Below are 18,786 nucleotides of genomic sequence, written 5' to 3' on the forward strand. Positions count from 1 at the left end.
TAAAATAAATAAGAAATGATGAAACCAGAGAAATATTTAAAAGAGGTGTAAATTATTGCGAAAACTGAAAGATCAAACATGGGGAAAATATATTATCAGAACATTTTGGAAACACACATTGTCCGATTAATTGTCTGAAATAATTTATTTTTATTTTTTATTCTTTATTATTTTTTAAGTTTATTAATTTGTATTTCATCCTGGATAACATTAAAAAGTGTTTATTAAACTAAAAAGGTTTAAAAGACTATAAAAATATTTTCTTTTATTTTAATTTTTTTCCGTGCCTTGCTTGTTGTTGTTGAATTCTGTATTATGCCGTTGCCGGTTTATTTATTTCTTTATTTCCCTGGGTTTTCATGCTGCAGCCAGGGACTTGAGATACAACTTGGAGCCCGCCTTTGGCCCGAAATGGCTTAACGAGTGAGCACGCGCACGCGCACAGAACGGGACGATGGTCGTTGGGCCCCGAGGCACCGAGGAACCGAGATCCCGAACTGGAAAACGATCTGCCCAAACTCCCCAGCCTGCCAATGCCCCTTCGAAAACCCCTACTCCTCTTAACAATGTTGCCGCGTGTGCGCTCAATCAACATGTTGCGATATCAGCGCAATTTGTCATCTTATAAACAACAGAGAGCGCGGCGCGGCTAAAATTCTGACCAGGTCCGAGGCATCGTGATCAGAAGCAGTTGTGGCAGTGGCTGCATGGGCAGCAGAACATCACAATGGGCAACTACTACCAGGAAACCGTTTTCCCAAATCTCCCATCTTCCATCTCGCATCTCGCATCGCCCATCGCTCAGTTCGCTGTGCGGTGGTCCTGTGTGAAGTTTGCCGTATTCAAAGCACAAGAAAACTCAATCAAGGGCCTCGTAAATCTTGGCACAATTTGATGAGTGCACAGTGGGAGACCATGGCATGGGCCATGAGCCCTGACCCGTGCACAGTGGGACTTGGACTGTCCTTTCATTTGTATATGGCCTTGCACTGAACACAATGGCTTTTATTTTATAGGGACTTTAGGTGTTTTAAAAGGTTTATGCTTACAATATCACTATATTTCCCAAACTTATAACACCATTAAATATGGTCCAATTATGAAGCACAGACATTATTTGGTCGGTTAAAAAATGGAAATAATAAATTGACTTAATGGACACATATTTAATGATTTTCGAGAAAAAAATATCCCAATTAATTCTTATTTATTTTTATAAAATGGTGAATACCTAATTTGAATTTCCCTATTTATTATACAAAATTCATTATTTTCATTATTATTTATGTGTGTATATTCATGTATTTAACTAATTTCATGTTTATTTGCTAAGTTGTTTTCATTTAGAGTTCAAGGAACTACTAAATTTTTCAAATATTTTTAAATAGATAATTTAAATATTTTAAGTATTTTAACTTGTACTTGATGGCTTGGGAGCGCTCAACTGATAATACAAAAAATCTTTAAAAAATTATGTATACATTAAAAAACTTTTCTGAAAACTCCCTTCAATAACATCCTGGCTCCACCCCTGGTGTCATGTTAATAAGATCTTTCTAGAGACCGGCTGCTGCCTTCTGAATAGTAGGGGAGAGTGGGGGAATTTCGTCAGCATTTTTTCAAAGCTATTTTTTGTCCATCTTGAGACACGTTATCATATTTCTATTTTTATTGTTGAATGCGGTTAGGACCAAGCTTTAAAATGTGACATTCCCCTATTTTTTTAATTACCTTGGTGATTTATAAAAAAATAAAAAGTAAAACCAATATACTGGGGCAATCTCGCCACATAGGGGGGTAAAATCGCCACACAACTGGGGAAATTTCGTCACCTGAAAAATGTAGGGAACTTTACGCCTGTAAGTATGCTACACTGATCAAGCGTACCATTTTTGTTGACGTCCTATATTTGTTGCTGCTGCCGGTAGTCTGTTCGTTAGCCAGCTCGTCAAATAAAAAAATATGTATTGAAAATAGGTCCGAATTTAACCTAAGCATAGGGTGGCGAAATTTCCCCAGACGGTACTTTTTTATAAATAATTTTTTTTCTTCCGAAATTAGGCGCGAAGTTAAAAAAAACTGACGCAGAAATGCACATTATAGCACTGTGTATTATATAAAAAATCGTGTATCTTATTCCTTTTGAATTGTGGCATACAGAAAAAATTTCGTCGAGAACTAAATGTAGCTTTTGAACTGTTAAAACACATTTAATATTATAGCTTAATTATCTTGGCCTTCTGTGCAAAACAAATGCATTGGTTGTGTCTGGCCGTCTTGAAGGACTAAAACAAAAAAATTATATATTTTTACGACTTATGGATTCCGAGATATTGCAGGTGACGAAATTGCCCCTGTGACGAAATTCCCCCACTCTCCCCTAATACACAAAACATCCTATTTTTCGGAATAGAAACCTCTTAAATATTTTTCAGATTTTCCTAACACATCCAACCCACGGTGCTGCCCTGTAAGTGGTCCTAAATTTCTCGGCTTATTGATTACGACCGACGTATCGGCGCATCCAGTTCCATTTCCGATTCGTCATCATCGCCCCCAGCTGTGAGATTCTTGAGGATTCAATCGGAGTTATGATGGCTCGATGTGTGTGGCGGGTGTTTTGACATTTCAGGGCGCCCGGAACTCGAATCTTGGTGTTCTTTTGCCGTTTTTCCAACCCAAGTTCGAATCATCAAAAGTGATCCGTCGATCTGCCGAGCAGGGCTGCTGGTGATTCTGAAGATGAAGCTGAAGCTGATCCGGGCATTATTGATCGTCCGTGTCCCGCTGTTGTGATCCGGTCGCAGCAGGCGGTAAAAGACGGGCCCATTACAACAATGGCATCGTTGTCCCATAATCTACACCATCGGCGGACCTTTTGAAGGTCCTTTCGGCCAAAGTTCTGCCGTTCTGAAGGCGAACGAACACACACGCCGCCAACATATGCAAAACACAATGAAGTTCTTTGAAGCGCATCGCATCGCGTCGTCGTCGCTGTTGTTGTCGTATTTCTTTCAGGTAAGCGACAATTATTTATCTTACAAATTTACCTGAAATTAAATACTTTCGTTTGACGGCGCTGCAATGCAGCTACACAAAAGGCGACAAATTCCCCCTTTTGCCATGTGTGTCGTGTTTTCATTTTTTGTCTTTAATCAGCGGCTGTTGCTTTGATCACCATCTCGGGATCTCGGGATCGGCCTCGCCATTGCCTCAGCACCACCTGACAAGGTGCTACGTTTAGGTCCCTCCCTGGCTGCCCACCTATAGGTATATGTACCTGCGGTCGAAGGTGTGACAAGTCAGCGGATTTGCGTGTTGCTTCTTGCGAAATATTTAAAATGCAAGATTATCGCCCAAAAAGGCTCGCTCGCCGCACTTAATCCTGCCGCTTTTGCTGGTTCTCTCATTTCAACTGGCTCGCCGAAGTACACAAAGAAAAATGACCGCAAGGAAATTGTAGTCAGAGTTTTTCAAAATGAAAACTCTTTTTTTGTAGCATACTTTTTTTAACGCAACATTTTGTTTATGATTTTTGAGCCTATTTAATCAAAATATTTTGATGGAAGGAATGGATTAATCATTTTAATTAGGCTTACTATTCTAAATTTATCTTAATCTGCAATAAAACACAAAATATATTTACAAATTTTTTATTATATCTGATTTTAGATCCTATTTAATACAGTATTTTGAAGAAAGGTCGATAAATTAGTAATTTTAATTGTTCTTTCCATTTTTGATGATTGATTTCATCTAAAGCTTCAACAAATAATGGATAAATTGTTTTTTATAATTGTATCTATTTTATATTTTTTTGTGTGTACGATTCTTTGGTGCTTTTGATCTTGCCGTGCGCTCAACTAATTAGCAATGAAAGCAACAGAAACAGTAAGCGAGCGGTGGATATAAGAAGAAAACAATTTCGATTAAAGCAAAATCCACCGACAACTAATTCAATCCAATCATAATCGCACAATCATAATTACAAGAATCTACCGAAAGAATAATCCAGACCCAGTTTCAGTTCGAGTTCCCAGTCCCAGTCCCAATCCCAATCGCAGGTCCAGAGACACAAACAAAGATCAACCGATCTTAGCCGGAATTCTATTGCTGTTGCTGCCTTTATGCCAACCAACAGCAGCGGCAGCGGCAGCACTAACAACGTCAACAACAGGTTGCCGCTGCCTCAAGTGCTTCGTGGCCCAGACAAACGTTAAGATTGTAATAACCATGTTAAAAGCAATTTACGTTTAAAGTGCTACCGTGATACGCCGCCGATGCGTTTCTTGATTAAGAACGGAGGGGATGCTGGAAAAGGAGCAGGAGAAGGGGGAAGGAGGTCCAAGAACTGGACTTGCATTTATTTGGCGGCAAGAAATTTCTTATACCTGTTACTGGTCGAGTGGAAGGGTATATTGTAAGTTTCAAAATTAAATAAATTAACTGTTGCGGCATTTAAAAATCTGTATAGTTCTCTAGTCATTACAATCCTGTTTTCCAATAGTTAAAAGAAAATTCACCCAAATAACTTAGCATTGTTTATAAAGAATAACCCATAATTTCTAACAAGAGAGTAAATAGTGGGTATCTCATAGTCGTGGCATATTGTTCTTCTGCTTTTTTTTATTTGGCTTCTTTGGGAACTTTCCTTTCATATTCACAGTCCACTTAACACGCGCGTCGCAAAATGCGCCTCAAAACACAAATGAGCAGAGTTCTGCGCATGCGTTGCTGATGTTGCTGTTGCTGATGTTGCTGCTGCTGCTGCCGATGTTGCTGCTGCCCCAACGGTGGCGATGGTAACCTCAGAAAATCTGTGCTGGCGGCACGCTTTGATGTTCGGAATGGCGTGTGCCCCAATGCAGAGATTTTCGCTTTGTTCTTTCGCCGACTTTGTCTACGTCTTCGTTGTTGCCGGCCAACAACAGTAACATCAACGCCATGCAACAGCAATTTGCCGCCAAGTGGACCGCAGCAGCATTGGAACATTGGAGCGTGCGATCCGAGAGAGTGCCACCAGAAAGTTGTTGCCCCTTGGCCAAGTGTAAAAACCATTTCAGCCATCTCTGGCGGCCTTTGGGAGTCACATAGAGTTGAGCACTTGACTGCGCTGTCAGATATTACAAAATCCACGGATCCACGGGGGTGATATGGGTGATTAAAGAATTTTGGTATTCAAAAAGTATGCAACAAAAAATTGCTCTGACATCACCGGTAACCTCAAGCTATAATCAGCCCAATTCCATTTAATGTTTAAAATCCAATAAAATTATTTAAAATAGAAAAAACGCAGAATAACAGAAAATATTTGTGTTTACCGGAATGGGGATTGAAATCACGACCCGGACGACATTAGCTATCAAATATTTAATGGCAAGAGTCATTTACTCCCTAGGCTAGCCTTTTAGAAGGTTCTTGCGAGTAGTGTCATACTCATTAGGAAAATATTTGTACTCAAGTTGGAAATTAAAGAACATGTTTCCTACACCCAGAAAAAAATCCGTTCGAAACGTTCAAAAATCAAGCCCAAACGGGGTCAAAAAGTGCGTAAGCCCGTTTGTTGTCAGTTCATGAACGCTTGTTCATAAAATTTCACCGAAATACTGGCATGCTTTGAACGAATGGGGTCACTTTTAGAACATATTGGTGTTGAATTAGGAAGATTTGGGAACAAACGTTCAAAATGTGAGAACAAAAAAAGGAGAACGGATTGTTCGCAAATCATGAAAAATGTTCTTGATTTTTTTCTTTCTTTTTTTTCTGGGTGTAAAATTAAGATTTTTATGATCAATTCAAGTTCTTTTTCTAAAAGTGAGTTCAATTCGTACTCAATATAAGTTGTTTCCCAAAATTTGTACTCATAATCAGTACATCCTGAAAATGAGAATACAAATACTCAATTTCAGAACGTCAGAATTCTCTCTGTGTATCCTATTTTAATCTTTTAAGTTTCTATCCTTAGTTTCTATCTTATCGCTTTTAGTGTTAAATTATATATTTTCTTAATTATTAAACGAGTAGTTCAATTTTTCTTTTTTTAAAACGAATCAAATGAAAAATTTTCGTTTTAAATAAATTAGAAAATAATCTATTAAAGCAGATAATAAAATTCCCTCAAATTTCCTTGAACTCCTGGTGAACAGCCAACATCACTGACCTCCATCAATCGAGAGCAATGCAATTATGATCGCTGGCCGATGAAATTAGAGATGCCCGCTCTGCCAGGCGATGAGTAATTCAGCTGCAGACTGGAGATTGGATGCTGGATCCTCGGCGCACCTGTTGCGTTTCCCACAGTGCGGCGATGCCGCTTTGCTTTTCGCAAAAACGGGAACAGTTGCGCGGCGGATCCTGGAATCTGGAATGGAAAGGAAAGGTAAGGATCAAAGGACGTGACCGTGACTGGGCCGAAAACGATAATAAAGTTGTGCATTAAATGAAATTTTAATTGCTTATCGGCGACCAGCGATCCGGGAGCCCATCTGTTGGGATTAGAGCGGCCGAATGGCCGACTCGATTGATGTCAAGCGATGTCGGCGCTTTGAAGATTATGCCCAAAGTTATGAGGCTGAGCGACTGGGTCTGAGGCTCCGTTTTCCAGGTGCTCGGGGTGATGAGATCGGCCTATGCGAAATTATATAGCTCAGTGGTAGCGATGTAGCAGCTTTAACTACGCAGTGGCAGTTGCTTCTTCGGCGTCCTCGTCCTCATCCTCATCCTCGCCATCATCATCATCAACATCATCTTCTTTGGCTGGGGCATCGCAACAGCTGGCGCTGCTGCTTGCCGCTTGCTGCTTGCTATTTGCTGCATGCGGCAAAAGATGAAACGCGGCGGCAACACTTTGATGCGGCCAAGATCAAAGCCGCCGATTGTTTACATAATAGTGGCCTTTGAAACGGAACAATAGAATGCCAGGATCAAAGACACCGACCAGTTTACCCGGTTAGTGCGCTTAAGCGAAATGAATGTCCATGTCCGTCCGCCCGTGATCTGTTTTCCTGCCCCACACCGCAAAAAAATCATGATTACATTTAAGAAATCAATTCGTTTGAAAAACAATGCATCGCAAAGCGTTTCTTTTAAAGGGATGGTTTCTATTTTCAGTTCACCTGGGTTTTTAACAAAGTTGATTCTTTCTGAGTTATATTAAATGTCTACATTTTGGTCAACGTTTTTTTTCAGTGTGGTAAAAGTACAATAGGAATGCCATGCTAAAGTAAATTAACATTTAAAGTTAAGTATCGCAAATAACAGTTTTTTAGGTACAAATTTACAGACTTAAAATTGCTATTAAAAAAAATAAATATCAAGGCAACTCGTAATACTACGTTAATTGTTTTTGTTTTTGTAGTTAATAACTATCTAGTTAGTGGTTTCCTTTATTTAATATAATTTTTTTTTCCAACTAGTCAAATAACTGTAACTTATATATAATTTTTATTTTCAATTAATCGAATTATCTAATACCTTTTTTAGTTAAAGATGAATTGGTGACCAGAACTTTTTTTTAGTAATCTGCAAAGTAGAATATTTTTCCTCGTAGTAGGATAATAAATGTGGAATAAATAATATCAGCGGACAGGAAAAATTCACTTTAGTATGCACACAATAGTTAATATTTTTCGAGAAAGATAACTTGCTTGTAAAATTTTGTTGTAATTACACGAGTCAAAATTGATCAAATGAATAATTTTCAAAACTGAAAATTAAATCTTAAACACGAAAAGTTCAACAGGTCAAACTTAATATTTCACGGTGCAGTAAAAGTAGCACTCATCATCACAGCCAGATGATCATCCCGATGGCATTATCATCATGGAGTGTCTTTGAATTTGTGCTGCTGTAATTGCTGCTGAACGGCCGAAGGAGTTGCAACTGCTGCTGCTGCTGATTGCGCGTCAAATGTTTATGGCATTCATCGCGTGCTGGCGGCGTTTTAATTGCCCGAACGGCACAAGCGCCTAGTGGATGAATAGTGGCTAGTGGCCACGCTGCGTATGAGCAATGCGAGCATCAATAATCTCCTGAGATGCTGCCGCCGCCGTTGTCGCATAATAATTGCGTGTACTTAATGCATAAATATTGCACTGAATCGGACTGGTCGGCCAAGTCGGCTCCTTTCTATTTGCCACTTTTAAGTTTGCCGCCGCCGTCGCCGCCAGTTGGACATCATTTTTTCAGACGCTGTTTTTTTCATTTTTTTCCGCTCTTTGCCTTCTTTCTTTAGGCCTACAATTTCTATTGGAGCAGCGCTGCGGCGGCGAACAGCTAAAATCAATTTGGTCAGTGATAAAATTTTTGCAAAAGCGAATCAATTTTATAGCTGGTCCGGGGTGTCGTGGTGTGGGGAAAAATCGTAAAAGTATTTCGATTTCGGGGCCAAAACGGCGAAAATCAAAAGGCCCCGAAAAAAAAGAATTTTTAATGATCTGTCATTAATTGAGTTTCGCATACGCATATATAGAAAAGCGTGGTCAGGGTCCGCAAAATCAGGGGGGATTTGCCTTTAGATTTACAATTAGATAAAAGTCGCTGGCTACTTTATTGAGATTTTATGTCTTTAAGCCGCATCCGAGCAGCCGAATGTCCAGGGCCATATCAAAATTGCTCCGTTTCCACGAAATGCCGACATATATGCCATAAAACACAAAATGGGCCAGCCGAAAAAATAAAAACCGAAAACAATATAAATATATGTGTGTATGTGCGATGAGCGAATTATGAGAGCTTGCATTATAATTGCAATTACACTAAATTAGCATTAAACGAACGGAAAAGGCGAATGCAGAAAACAAAAGACTTAGGCAACGAACTCGAACTCGAGCGGGAAGACCAGAAGCGAATTTCATTTCGGCTTTCGATTAAGCAGATCAAAGGGAACCTTAATACGGTTATTAACAAGTAGCTGCTGCCTCTGCTGCTGCTGCTGCCTCAGTCGACGTCGCAGTTGCAGCGCTTTCTGCTTTCCGCGATTCTCTCAAACTGCATTGCCCTGCATTTTATTATTAGTTTTGTTATTATTTTGCGTATTCTAAACAAAAACGCAGGCGGACAAATGCCGCCGAGAGGAAACGAAAAAGAGCGAAAGAGACACGAGAGTGAGCGGTAACACGTGAGAGAGCGCCGACGTCGACAGAGGCAGCGACTGCGACTGCGGCGGCAGCAGCAACTTCGGCATCCACATCCACATCCACGGCGCAAGGTAAAATTTCATTCCGTGGCGAGCATTCGACGTGAGCGGACGTTTTGAACGCGTGTGCCGTGCCGCAGATAACGAGACATCGCAGTGCTATCACCAGGAACAACAAAAAAACATCAAACTAAAATCGAAAACGAATCAAATACATTATTTCACAGTTAAACGACAAAAGCCAAATTGATTGAAATACCCCCAGACCCCGCCAAACAAAACGAATTCAAATCACAACAAGTTGATAAGTGCCAAAACAAAAGTCAATACCGATCGCATACAATGCAGCGCCCCAAAAAGTGCTCAGAACTGTGCTGAACAACAACAACAACAAAACAAACAGCAGAAAATCTATATTTAATCCATACTATAATACTATATCCTATGTGTAATCGAATCGAAAATGGCAGCCGAACAAATCGCTAAAATGGCAGCTAAAGCCGGAGAAGCTACAAATAAATGGATTAAGCCCCAGCAGGTGAGTTTTCAACGCGAAAGTCGAACACCGAAATACGGTAGCTCAGAGATGAATTATGGAGATGCTGCGGCATCGGCGAAATATTATACAAAGAAAACGAATACGAATATAATCGAAGGGGGGATATCAAAAGTTGCCGCTTAAGCAGAAAACCAAAAAATACAGTAGCACGTCAATTAAAATTAATAGCTTCCGACTTAAGCCGCTGGCCAAGTTGTGAGAACTCGGCCGAGAACCCAAAAAAACCGAAGCCGAATCCGAAACCGAATCCGAAATCGAAAACCCTCTACAGCTTTATTTACGACATTAGCATAGTCGGGTGAAATCAATTTGAAAATCCTTTGCAAGGGCATAAAAAACGAGATTAAATTTGCCTGCGTGCGCAAAAAGCCACAGAAAAGACGGAAAACAAAAACAGCAGAAGAAAAATAAGCAGTGCGGCAAGGGGATCGGGGGATTGGGGCACTGAAATGGGAAGAAAACAAAAAGGCCGACAGAAATGAGCGGGGAATGGGACTTTAAGTGTAGCTAACCAAAAACCCTCATCAGCAGCAGCAACAACAAAGTGCAGGCCGCCTTCGTGCGCCCCACTTCGCTCGAAGTCGAGACCCCATATCCCCAGCCACATCCACATCCACTCCACTCCTCAGTCGTAGTAGCTACTGTTTTCAAAGTTAAGATCAATGAGTGCGACGACGACGACGATGCCCCGGCTTTTTGTAGTTGGCCCGAACGGCACGGAGAATAATTTTCTTAGTTTTTCAATATCAACTTAGTAGAGAGATATAATATTATTCCAATCTGGTTAATGTTTTTTTTTGTAAATGTAAATTTTTCAAATCAAATTTCTTCATAAACGCAATACTTGGATTTTACGTTGCTCTTCCATATTTTATTTAAGAGAATTAACTATTGTAATCAATTAATTAAGAGTACCGCAAATTACTGTCTTAAATATTTGTATTTTTTTATCAAACATATTTTGAAATGCATATAAATATTAAATACTTTAAAAAGGTATAAATGAAGAACAAAGTCGAATAGGGACTTGAATTTTCATAATCCAGGTGAAGAGGATCCGATTTTTTTCGGTGTCTTGCTGGCCAGCTTCGATCTGCTTTGCAACATGCCGCAAACATACACGAGTCCATGGGCGGCAAAGTACAAAGCCGAAAACGGCACGGGTTTAGCGCGCTCGGAGTAAAAAGCGATCAGCGGGCAGCAGCCGCAGCGGCAGACGTGCGCACATCTACAGATACAGATACGGCCACATCCACAGATACAGATACAAATACGGCAGAGACACAGATACTCAGAAACTCAGATCTGGCCGGTCGGTCTAATAACGCTGCTGTTGGCACTGGCTACACGTTTCGGCGGCTTCGCTTTTGTTGTTGCCGCTCTACCGCTTCATTCCCATTCCCATTCCAATTCCCATTCCCGCTGGCCTGCGGCTTCATTTGAGGCTGCTTCCGAATTACCTGCGCCTTTTGCCATGCCAGCAATGCAGTAGCAACGCAGCAGCAACAGCAACAGCAGCAGCAGCAAGGCAACAGCAACAACAACAGCAAAACCCTGCCATAAAAAGTATTAAATTGTCGCAAACAGGTGTATTTTTATGCCCGGCAGGCAGAAAACAGAAACCATAAGGCGGATCGTTCAGGTTTTCTTTTCGGGAACTGCAATTATGCGCGCCTAGGCCATGGCTTTAAGTATTCTAAAACTTTGCCACAGGCAGGCCTGCCTATGAAAAAATAAAAGCGCAATTCAGGTCAGACCCGGTGAACAAATCCATCTTAGCCAGATGTCCAGAAATAGGCAGGTAAGAGAGGCAGAAAATTATAATGGGAAATTATTTATGACAGGGTCCTCTTAAATATTACTTCTCCTCAAAGTATATTTTTTTTAGCATTAAACTTTCTAACAATATAAAAATGCTCCTGATTTGAACAAACGTGAAATTAAATTATTATGTTAAACTTAATTTATTTTGTTAATAGAGTTTGTTACTTAAAAAGTTAATTTAAATTTACTTTTTTTAATTTTAGCTAAATCACTATTTATATTTTTTTGACTATATATTTTTGATGATTTGAGGAACGGTTAATTTGCTGGTTAGATTTCTGATTCCGATAATCATTGCTTCAACTTATTCTCCTGGTTGCGCTAATACAATCGTGTACATTTCTTGATGTATGTCTGTACATATATTGATATTTTGTTTAAACTTTTTTTTGTATTATTTGCTAAGAACGCGCTCTCTTTCATAACGATTTTGGTTACGCGCGCAAACTGAAGCCATTGAAGCCGGCAAACAACAGAGAAACCGGGACTGAGACAGAGATATGGGGTATGGTGAAAGGGACGGAGAAACGCAAATCAAACAAACTGGCAGCAGGAACAACAACAACAACAATTACAAAGGCTAAAACAACAATAATAATAACAACAACAAGTGCCATGAGAACGGCAACGGAAGTTTATTTATGCCCCAGACCCCGCTGTTTATTTAAGCGTATTGCGATAAGCTGCGAGTGACTGAAAAAGCGCTCGTCCGTTTGTAGTTGTTGTTATTACGGTTGGTGTTGTTGTGGTCTCTGTTGTTGTTGCTGCTGCAAGTGCGCCAAGAACAACAACAGCACTGGAGTGAAGCTTCCTCCACTTTTAAGATCCATGCGTCGACGGCCTCCCTTTGATTTGGACAAGGTCGTTATGGATTGTGCTTAGTTAATTCTACATACAGTGGAACCTCAATAAGTCAAACCGCTATAGAACGTTTTTACATTTATTTTTTTACATAATATTGCCAATGAAAATTTAACAACCATTTTTTAAAGTTCGATTTGTATTCATTTTCCAGATTACTTTGTTTATTTTTATTCTATATTCACTCTATGGCATTTATTTAGTAAATTTATTATTTCACTCACAATTCATTGCTCAAAATATTTATGTAGCCTTCGTTATCTTTCTTTTTTTAATACCACATTTTATAAAAAATGAATACTCTCATAATTCATTGTTGAAAATATTTTTGTAGCCTTTGTTATCTTTATTTTTTTAATCACACATTTTAAGATATTTTCTTAACTAAATCAAAATTCAGAGAATGGTTTAACTTGCAATCTCTAACCTAATGCAAATTGCAATTCGATTAAAAACACTTAGAGGGGCGCACAGTTTCAGTCAATTGCCACCGCAATCGAATCAAATGGAATCAAATCAATTCCAGTCACAACGGGGCGTATACTCAATTTTTTTTAATAAATGAAAAAAGCAAAAAAAAATAAAGAACGCTTAGCGCCATCGCGTCGCAAACGCGACCGAGTATTTGCAGCAATTAATAAAAACTGACAATATAATCGGCGCGACAAGTAGTTGGCTGCCAGCCAGCCCCCAGACATTCGATTCGAATCGAATCGGATCGAGCAGAATAGCGCTCCTTTGTCGGCATCGCCACTTTGGGAGGGGAGTGAGTAGGAAAAAAGAAAATAAGGCAAAATATTAATAAGCACTGCCCGCAATTAATAGCGCAACTTAAGACTCTATATAGGGTAATTAAGCGGCGCTTGTGAACATTTTTCCTTTGGCCACGCCGCCTCTGTTTTTGTTTTTTGTTCGTCGGCGCTGCCGTTTTTTTTGTTTTTTTTTCCCCAACAGGTAAACAACAAGTGCAACGTACGCTCACCCGTATCTCTCGGTGTATGTGTGTCTGTATTTGTATTCGGTGTTTGCTCAAACGTAAATCTGCGCACGCACACGTGAAATCTTTTTATTTGTATTTATTTTACTTTTTTTTTTGGGAGTTTCATTTTGTGGTCGCAGCTCAGTCGTTGGCGCAGTTGAACTAATCAACAATGGAAACTACTCATCTAATTTTTTTGGCGGCAAACATCAGACAACGAGCGTCTAAAATACCTAAACCTGTTGTAAGAGACGTGCAGAGCGGTCTGAAAGGGGGGGATGGGGTGAGAACTAGAAGAATGGAGCGAAATATGTATGCCCATAAAAAAGCTAAATCAAAGGGAACTTTTCGAATTTTAATATATTGACAAATAAACTGAATTTAACTTTGTTTGTAAATAAAAATATAGTTAAAAAGTTTTAAGTTATTAAAAAACGAAACATTTTTTATTTTATTTACGAAACACTTACGAAAGGAAATTGTATTACACGGTTTTACTAAATATATTTTTAATCGAATACGAAATAAATTTATTGCTTTCGTAAATCAAGCTTCTCTGCAACTTAATTCGAATTTATATAGCATACTGTCAAATAAAATCAATTCACTATTATTAAAATGTTATCAACTAAGGTATTTGTCAATGATTTTGTTAAACCTAATTTATCTGAATTCAGATTAGGTCTTCCTGCATAATGCATATTTCATCCGAATCTGGGAACCAGATTGGGGAGTTTATAAATAGCTGAGCCACCGATATCGGGGCATATAATGACTGCTGGCTGGACGGCTACCGTTAGACCACTTCGAACACATTTCAGCTTGGCCAGGCCAAATTATACTTTGTAGGCCTTTGGCCAATATAATTGCCAGAGTGTTTTCGTTTCGTTTCGTGTTTGTGTCATTTGCATTTTGCTGTCTGCAAATTGTCGTTGCTGGCGGCGGCGGCAGCGGCAGGAATCGGCGGACTTCAAAGGCCTGTATAAACATTGATTGAAGATTTCTTTACGATTTCTGAATGGTTATTTATGCGGAGGCAAGACCGTAGACAGAATTGACAGACTGACACACTGAGACACTAAAATCGTTGCCGATGTTGTCGGCAAATGTTTTTTGTTGTTTTGGTTGTTGTTCTTCTTATTGTTATTGTCATTTTTTTTTACTTACAAATTGCTGGAAAATAGCTAAACAAAAAAAGCAGACAGCTCAAGTTGAGAATCAGCGAAACAACAAAACAAATCGCCAGATAGCTCATTTGATTGATGTGTGTGATGATGTGTGTAAAGCAAAAAAAAAAGAGTTAAAAAAAACAAACCAACAACAAAGCGACCTTAAGTTCAAAGCCAAGAACTGCTGATTACCACGCGTCAGCGGCCATGACAATGTGAAATTGAAATTTGTTTGACTGGCAGTGGGACTGGCCCACGGGGCGTATGATTAACAACAATTTCTTGCCATGTTTGACTAAATACTTTGAGGCTGTCTCTGTTGTGTTTCTCTCTATGTAAAAAAAAAAAAAATAAAGGGAAAGGGAATGGGGGTAAAGTAACACAACGAAACGGCAAGCGGCAAAAATTTCTTTGATCTTATCGCAAAGCTTCTTGCTCGCATTTTGATCAAAGCGAGTTTTTCCGCCAAAAACACACCAACCTCAACTGGTCACGAGAGAATCGAGAGTTTCTTTGGCCCAAAGAGAGCAGCATCTCTGTTATTATATTGTAACGCAATTGAGAATCAAAACTACAGCAACTCTTTTCGTTTTTCTTCTCTTCTCCAGATAGCAACGCCACTGCTAACGCTTCTGCTCTTGGCCACGTTTAGTCAGCTGCCAACTGTGCGCAGCAGCAGCAGCATCTTGGATGCCTCCTCCAGCCTTCAGGACAAGGATCCCCTGCGGGAGACCAGCATGAACATGATCCAGCGCAACTACATGGTGATGCACTCGGCCAGCGGCTCCGGGGACCACAGTCGCTCCCTGAAGCGCGCCAACCTGGCCAACTCGAGCATCACCTGCAACGACGGCACCCACGCCGGCTTCTACTTGAGGAAGCAGCCCAGCTCCAAGAAGTGGATCGTCTTTCTCGAGGGCGGCTGGCACTGCTTCGATGTGAGGTCCTGTCGCGCCCGGTGGATGCGACTGCGCCACCTCATGACCTCCTCGCAGTGGCCGGAAACGAGAGATGGTGAGGATGCCACTAAAAATATTTAATATTAAAATATATTAATTTGGATATTATTTCATTCGTTTTCCAAAAATTCAGTTCCTTATAAATTTACCTAACTTAAAAACTATAAACCATAGTAAAATAATCTTAAAGCAAACATCACTTTTTTAATATAACCAAAAAAACTTTAGAAATTTATGTTCACAATCCCTTTTATTTAAGCAAATTTTTTAAGATTTTTATGATTAGTTTAATATTTGGAAACCAACGAGGTTAATATAAACATTTTAAAAAATTTTTTACAGAATTAAATAATATTATCTTTCAACACAACAAATATTAAATGTTGAATACGTAAATTCATTAATTAATAAAAAATAAAATCCAATAAATACATTAAAAAAAATTTTTTTTCTAATCAAACAAGAAAATATTTCTAATAATTTTATTTTATTATCTTTTTTCAGTCGGAGGCATCCTATCGCCCCATCCCGAGGAGAATCCCTACTGGCACAATGCCAACCACGTGCTGATCCCGTACTGCAGCAGTGATTCGTGGTCGGGAACGCGAATGGAGCCGGATACCAGCGACAGGGAGAACAAGTGGCGCTTCATGGGAGCTCTGATCCTGCGCCAGGTGATCGCCGAACTGATTCCCGTGGGCCTGGGTCGTGTGCCGGGTGGCGAGCTGCTCCTCGTCGGCTCCTCGGCCGGTGGTCTTGGTGTAATGCTTAATTTGGATCGCATTCGGGATTTCCTGGTCAACGAAAAGAAGCTGCAGGTGACGGTGCGGGGAGTGAGTGACTCTGGTTGGTTCCTGGACCGAGAACCATACACGCCGGCGGCGGTGGCCTCCAGTGAGGCAGTGCGTCAGGGCTGGAAGTTGTGGCAGGGCCTGCTGCCCGAGGAGTGCACCAAGGCTCATCCCACGGAGCCCTGGCGGTGTTATTTCGGCTACAGGCTATATCCCACATTGAAAAGTAAGTGGACTTTAAGTTTAGTAAATTATTGGATTATATTTAACAAGTATTTTTTCCAAAATAGCTCCCCTTTTCGTCTTCCAATGGCTCTTCGACGAGGCCCAAATGCGAGCGGACAATGTTGGTGCACCCGTGACGCCCCAGCAATGGAACTATATCCACGAGATGGGCGGAGCTCTGCGATCCTCCCTAGACAATGTGACCGCTGTGTTTGCACCCAGTTGCATAGGCCATGCGGTGTTGTCCAAGAGGGATTGGGTCAACATCAAGATCGATGATATATCCCTGCCCTCGGCGCTGCGCTGTTGGGAGCACTCGACGCGTCGCAAGCGCCATGACAAGCTGAAACGCTCGACGGAACCTTCGACGGCGGTTTCTCAGCTGCCACATGCCAATAACCAAAGACACCAGCGGCACCGTCAGCGGCAGCACCGCCAGAAGCAGAACAACGTGGCCCAAAACGGTGGCCAGCCGCAGCAGCAGCAGCGGAAGCACAATCACTTGAGCAAGGAGGAGCGGGAGGAGCGGAAGCGTTTGCGCCAGGAGCAGCGGCAGAGGCGAAAGCAGCGGCGTCGACAGCAGCAGCAGCAGCACAAGAAGGCCAATGCGGCGCAGGACAATCGGAACAAGAAGAATAATAGCCCCAAGTCGAGTAATGGCAATGATCAGCGGAAGCAGCAGCAGCAGCAGCGGCGTCGTCAGCAATTGACACCGGAACAAAGGCAGGAGCAGCGAAAGAGGCGCCGAAAGGCTCAGCGGGAACAGCAGGAGCGGGAACAGCAGGAGCAGCCGGGAGTTATCCCAGAGGTGGGTGAACCCCCTCTGAAGACGCGCTCCTCGAACAACGCCTCCGCGGGCACAAAGTCCAAGAAGCGGCAGCGAGTGCCCCGAGTCCCGGAGAAGTGCGGTCTGCGACTCCTGGAGCGGTGCAGTTGGCCGCAGTGCAACCACTCCTGTCCCACGCTCACGAATCCCATGACCGGCGAGGAGATGCGCTTCCTGGAGCTCCTCACCGCCTTCGGCTTGGACATCGAGGCGGTGGCAGCTGCCTTGGGAGTCGATATGCATACGCTGAACAACATGGAGCGCACCGAGTTGGTCAATCTGCTGACGCAGCAGGCCAACTAGGCTCACCAAATACCCTGTAAATTTTTGGGGGGATCCTAACTTAGGGTTAAGCCATTGTTCCCTACGATTGGTTGGCCTTTCGGAGGTCTATAGAACTCGACCCACCCTGTACTGTAAATAAGTGGCCTGTATATATAGTTTGTAGGTGGGGCCGCTCTGTAAATATTGCCTAATACCACCCCAAAAACAAACACACACTCACTTAAGCGGAGAGATAGCTCCAATTCCTAGATCACACCAAGAAAAAGACATGCGCATAGTAACCCAGTAATTAAGCAGAATTTATTTATATCGTCCTACTCGAACTGCAACTCGTATTTGTATTCACATTCACACATTCGCACGCCACACCACATACGTCTTATTTTATTCATTCGCATTCTGCAATCACAATCAAAGAAATGAAATCTGCTTAACGAGAAACTAAACACAAATGCAACCACAAGACTGTTTTTATGTTTTTTTTACATATATTATATTGATAAAGTAGCATAGTTTACATAGATATGGCTAAATAATCGTAAATGTTTATGTAATTTATTTGATAATTTATGGCCCGTATAGGATGGTACTTTTGTGTGGAATCTAGACTGTTTCAATTGCCCCACGCAAGTGTTTTATTTTTATTTGTATTATTTTTTTTTTTTATACATTGTTTTATGCCTACCTCAGATCAGTAAGAATGAAATTGATAAACAGCTGCCTTTACATATCATTGCGTACCTGTGCAACGAAAATCAAATACTTAATACTTAACTTAATACCGCCCGCATTCCGTTAAAAAAGAAGGTAAATTAAGAATACAGCACAACAAACAAATGCGAAAATAGCAAACCAGAAGCGAAGTGAACAAATCGAATAAGTAAATGTAGCAATGTTTTGTAAAGAATTTCTAGATAAACGAGAAAAATCGCACAAAAATAAACTATTTAAAACTAGTAACTTATTTTAAGCCTGTACAGAACTGGTTGAAGTTTAGCCCTAAGCATTGTTGTACTTAAACTTAGTTAATAATCATACACGTAATGCAATTTCCAAGCTTATTAGCTTTTGTTAGCGTTGTTCAAATGAACTGGTTATCATTTTAAAAAGATGAAATCGACCAATCTTTGAAGAAGGAAACCAATCAAATAAACCAGACAAAATAATTTAAT

General features: G+C 40.7%; 1 protein-coding gene across 1 annotated transcript; it reads left to right on the plus strand.

The window, feature by feature from the left end:
* The first annotated feature begins 9,233 nt into the window (after positions 1 to 9,233).
* Notum (palmitoleoyl-protein carboxylesterase notum) lies at positions 9,234 to 18,785 on the plus strand. The gene is made up of 4 exons (XM_017155398.3): positions 9,234 to 9,674; positions 15,137 to 15,542; positions 15,992 to 16,504; positions 16,569 to 18,785. Exons 1-4 carry the CDS (start codon positions 9,600 to 9,602, stop codon positions 17,630 to 17,632), a joined length of 2,058 nt encoding a protein of 685 aa, XP_017010887.2. The 5' UTR covers positions 9,234 to 9,599; the 3' UTR covers positions 17,633 to 18,785.
* The last annotated feature ends 1 nt before the right edge of the window (position 18,786 follows it).

The sequence above is a fragment of the Drosophila takahashii genome, chromosome 3L (assembly GCF_030179915.1).
Source record: "Drosophila takahashii strain IR98-3 E-12201 chromosome 3L, DtakHiC1v2, whole genome shotgun sequence".
In the NCBI taxonomy this organism is placed as follows: domain Eukaryota; kingdom Metazoa; phylum Arthropoda; class Insecta; order Diptera; family Drosophilidae; genus Drosophila; species Drosophila takahashii.

Coding starts and splice junctions, on each gene's coding strand:
- Notum (XM_017155398.3), top strand. CDS start 9,600: ATGGCAGCCGAACAAATCGCTAAAATGGCAGCTAAAGCCGGAGAAGCT. Junction 15,543..15,991: donor GTGGCCGGAAACGAGAGATG/GTGAGGATGCCA, acceptor ATCTTTTTTCAG/TCGGAGGCATCCTATCGCCC. Junction 16,505..16,568: donor GCTATATCCCACATTGAAAA/GTAAGTGGACTT, acceptor TTTCCAAAATAG/CTCCCCTTTTCGTCTTCCAA.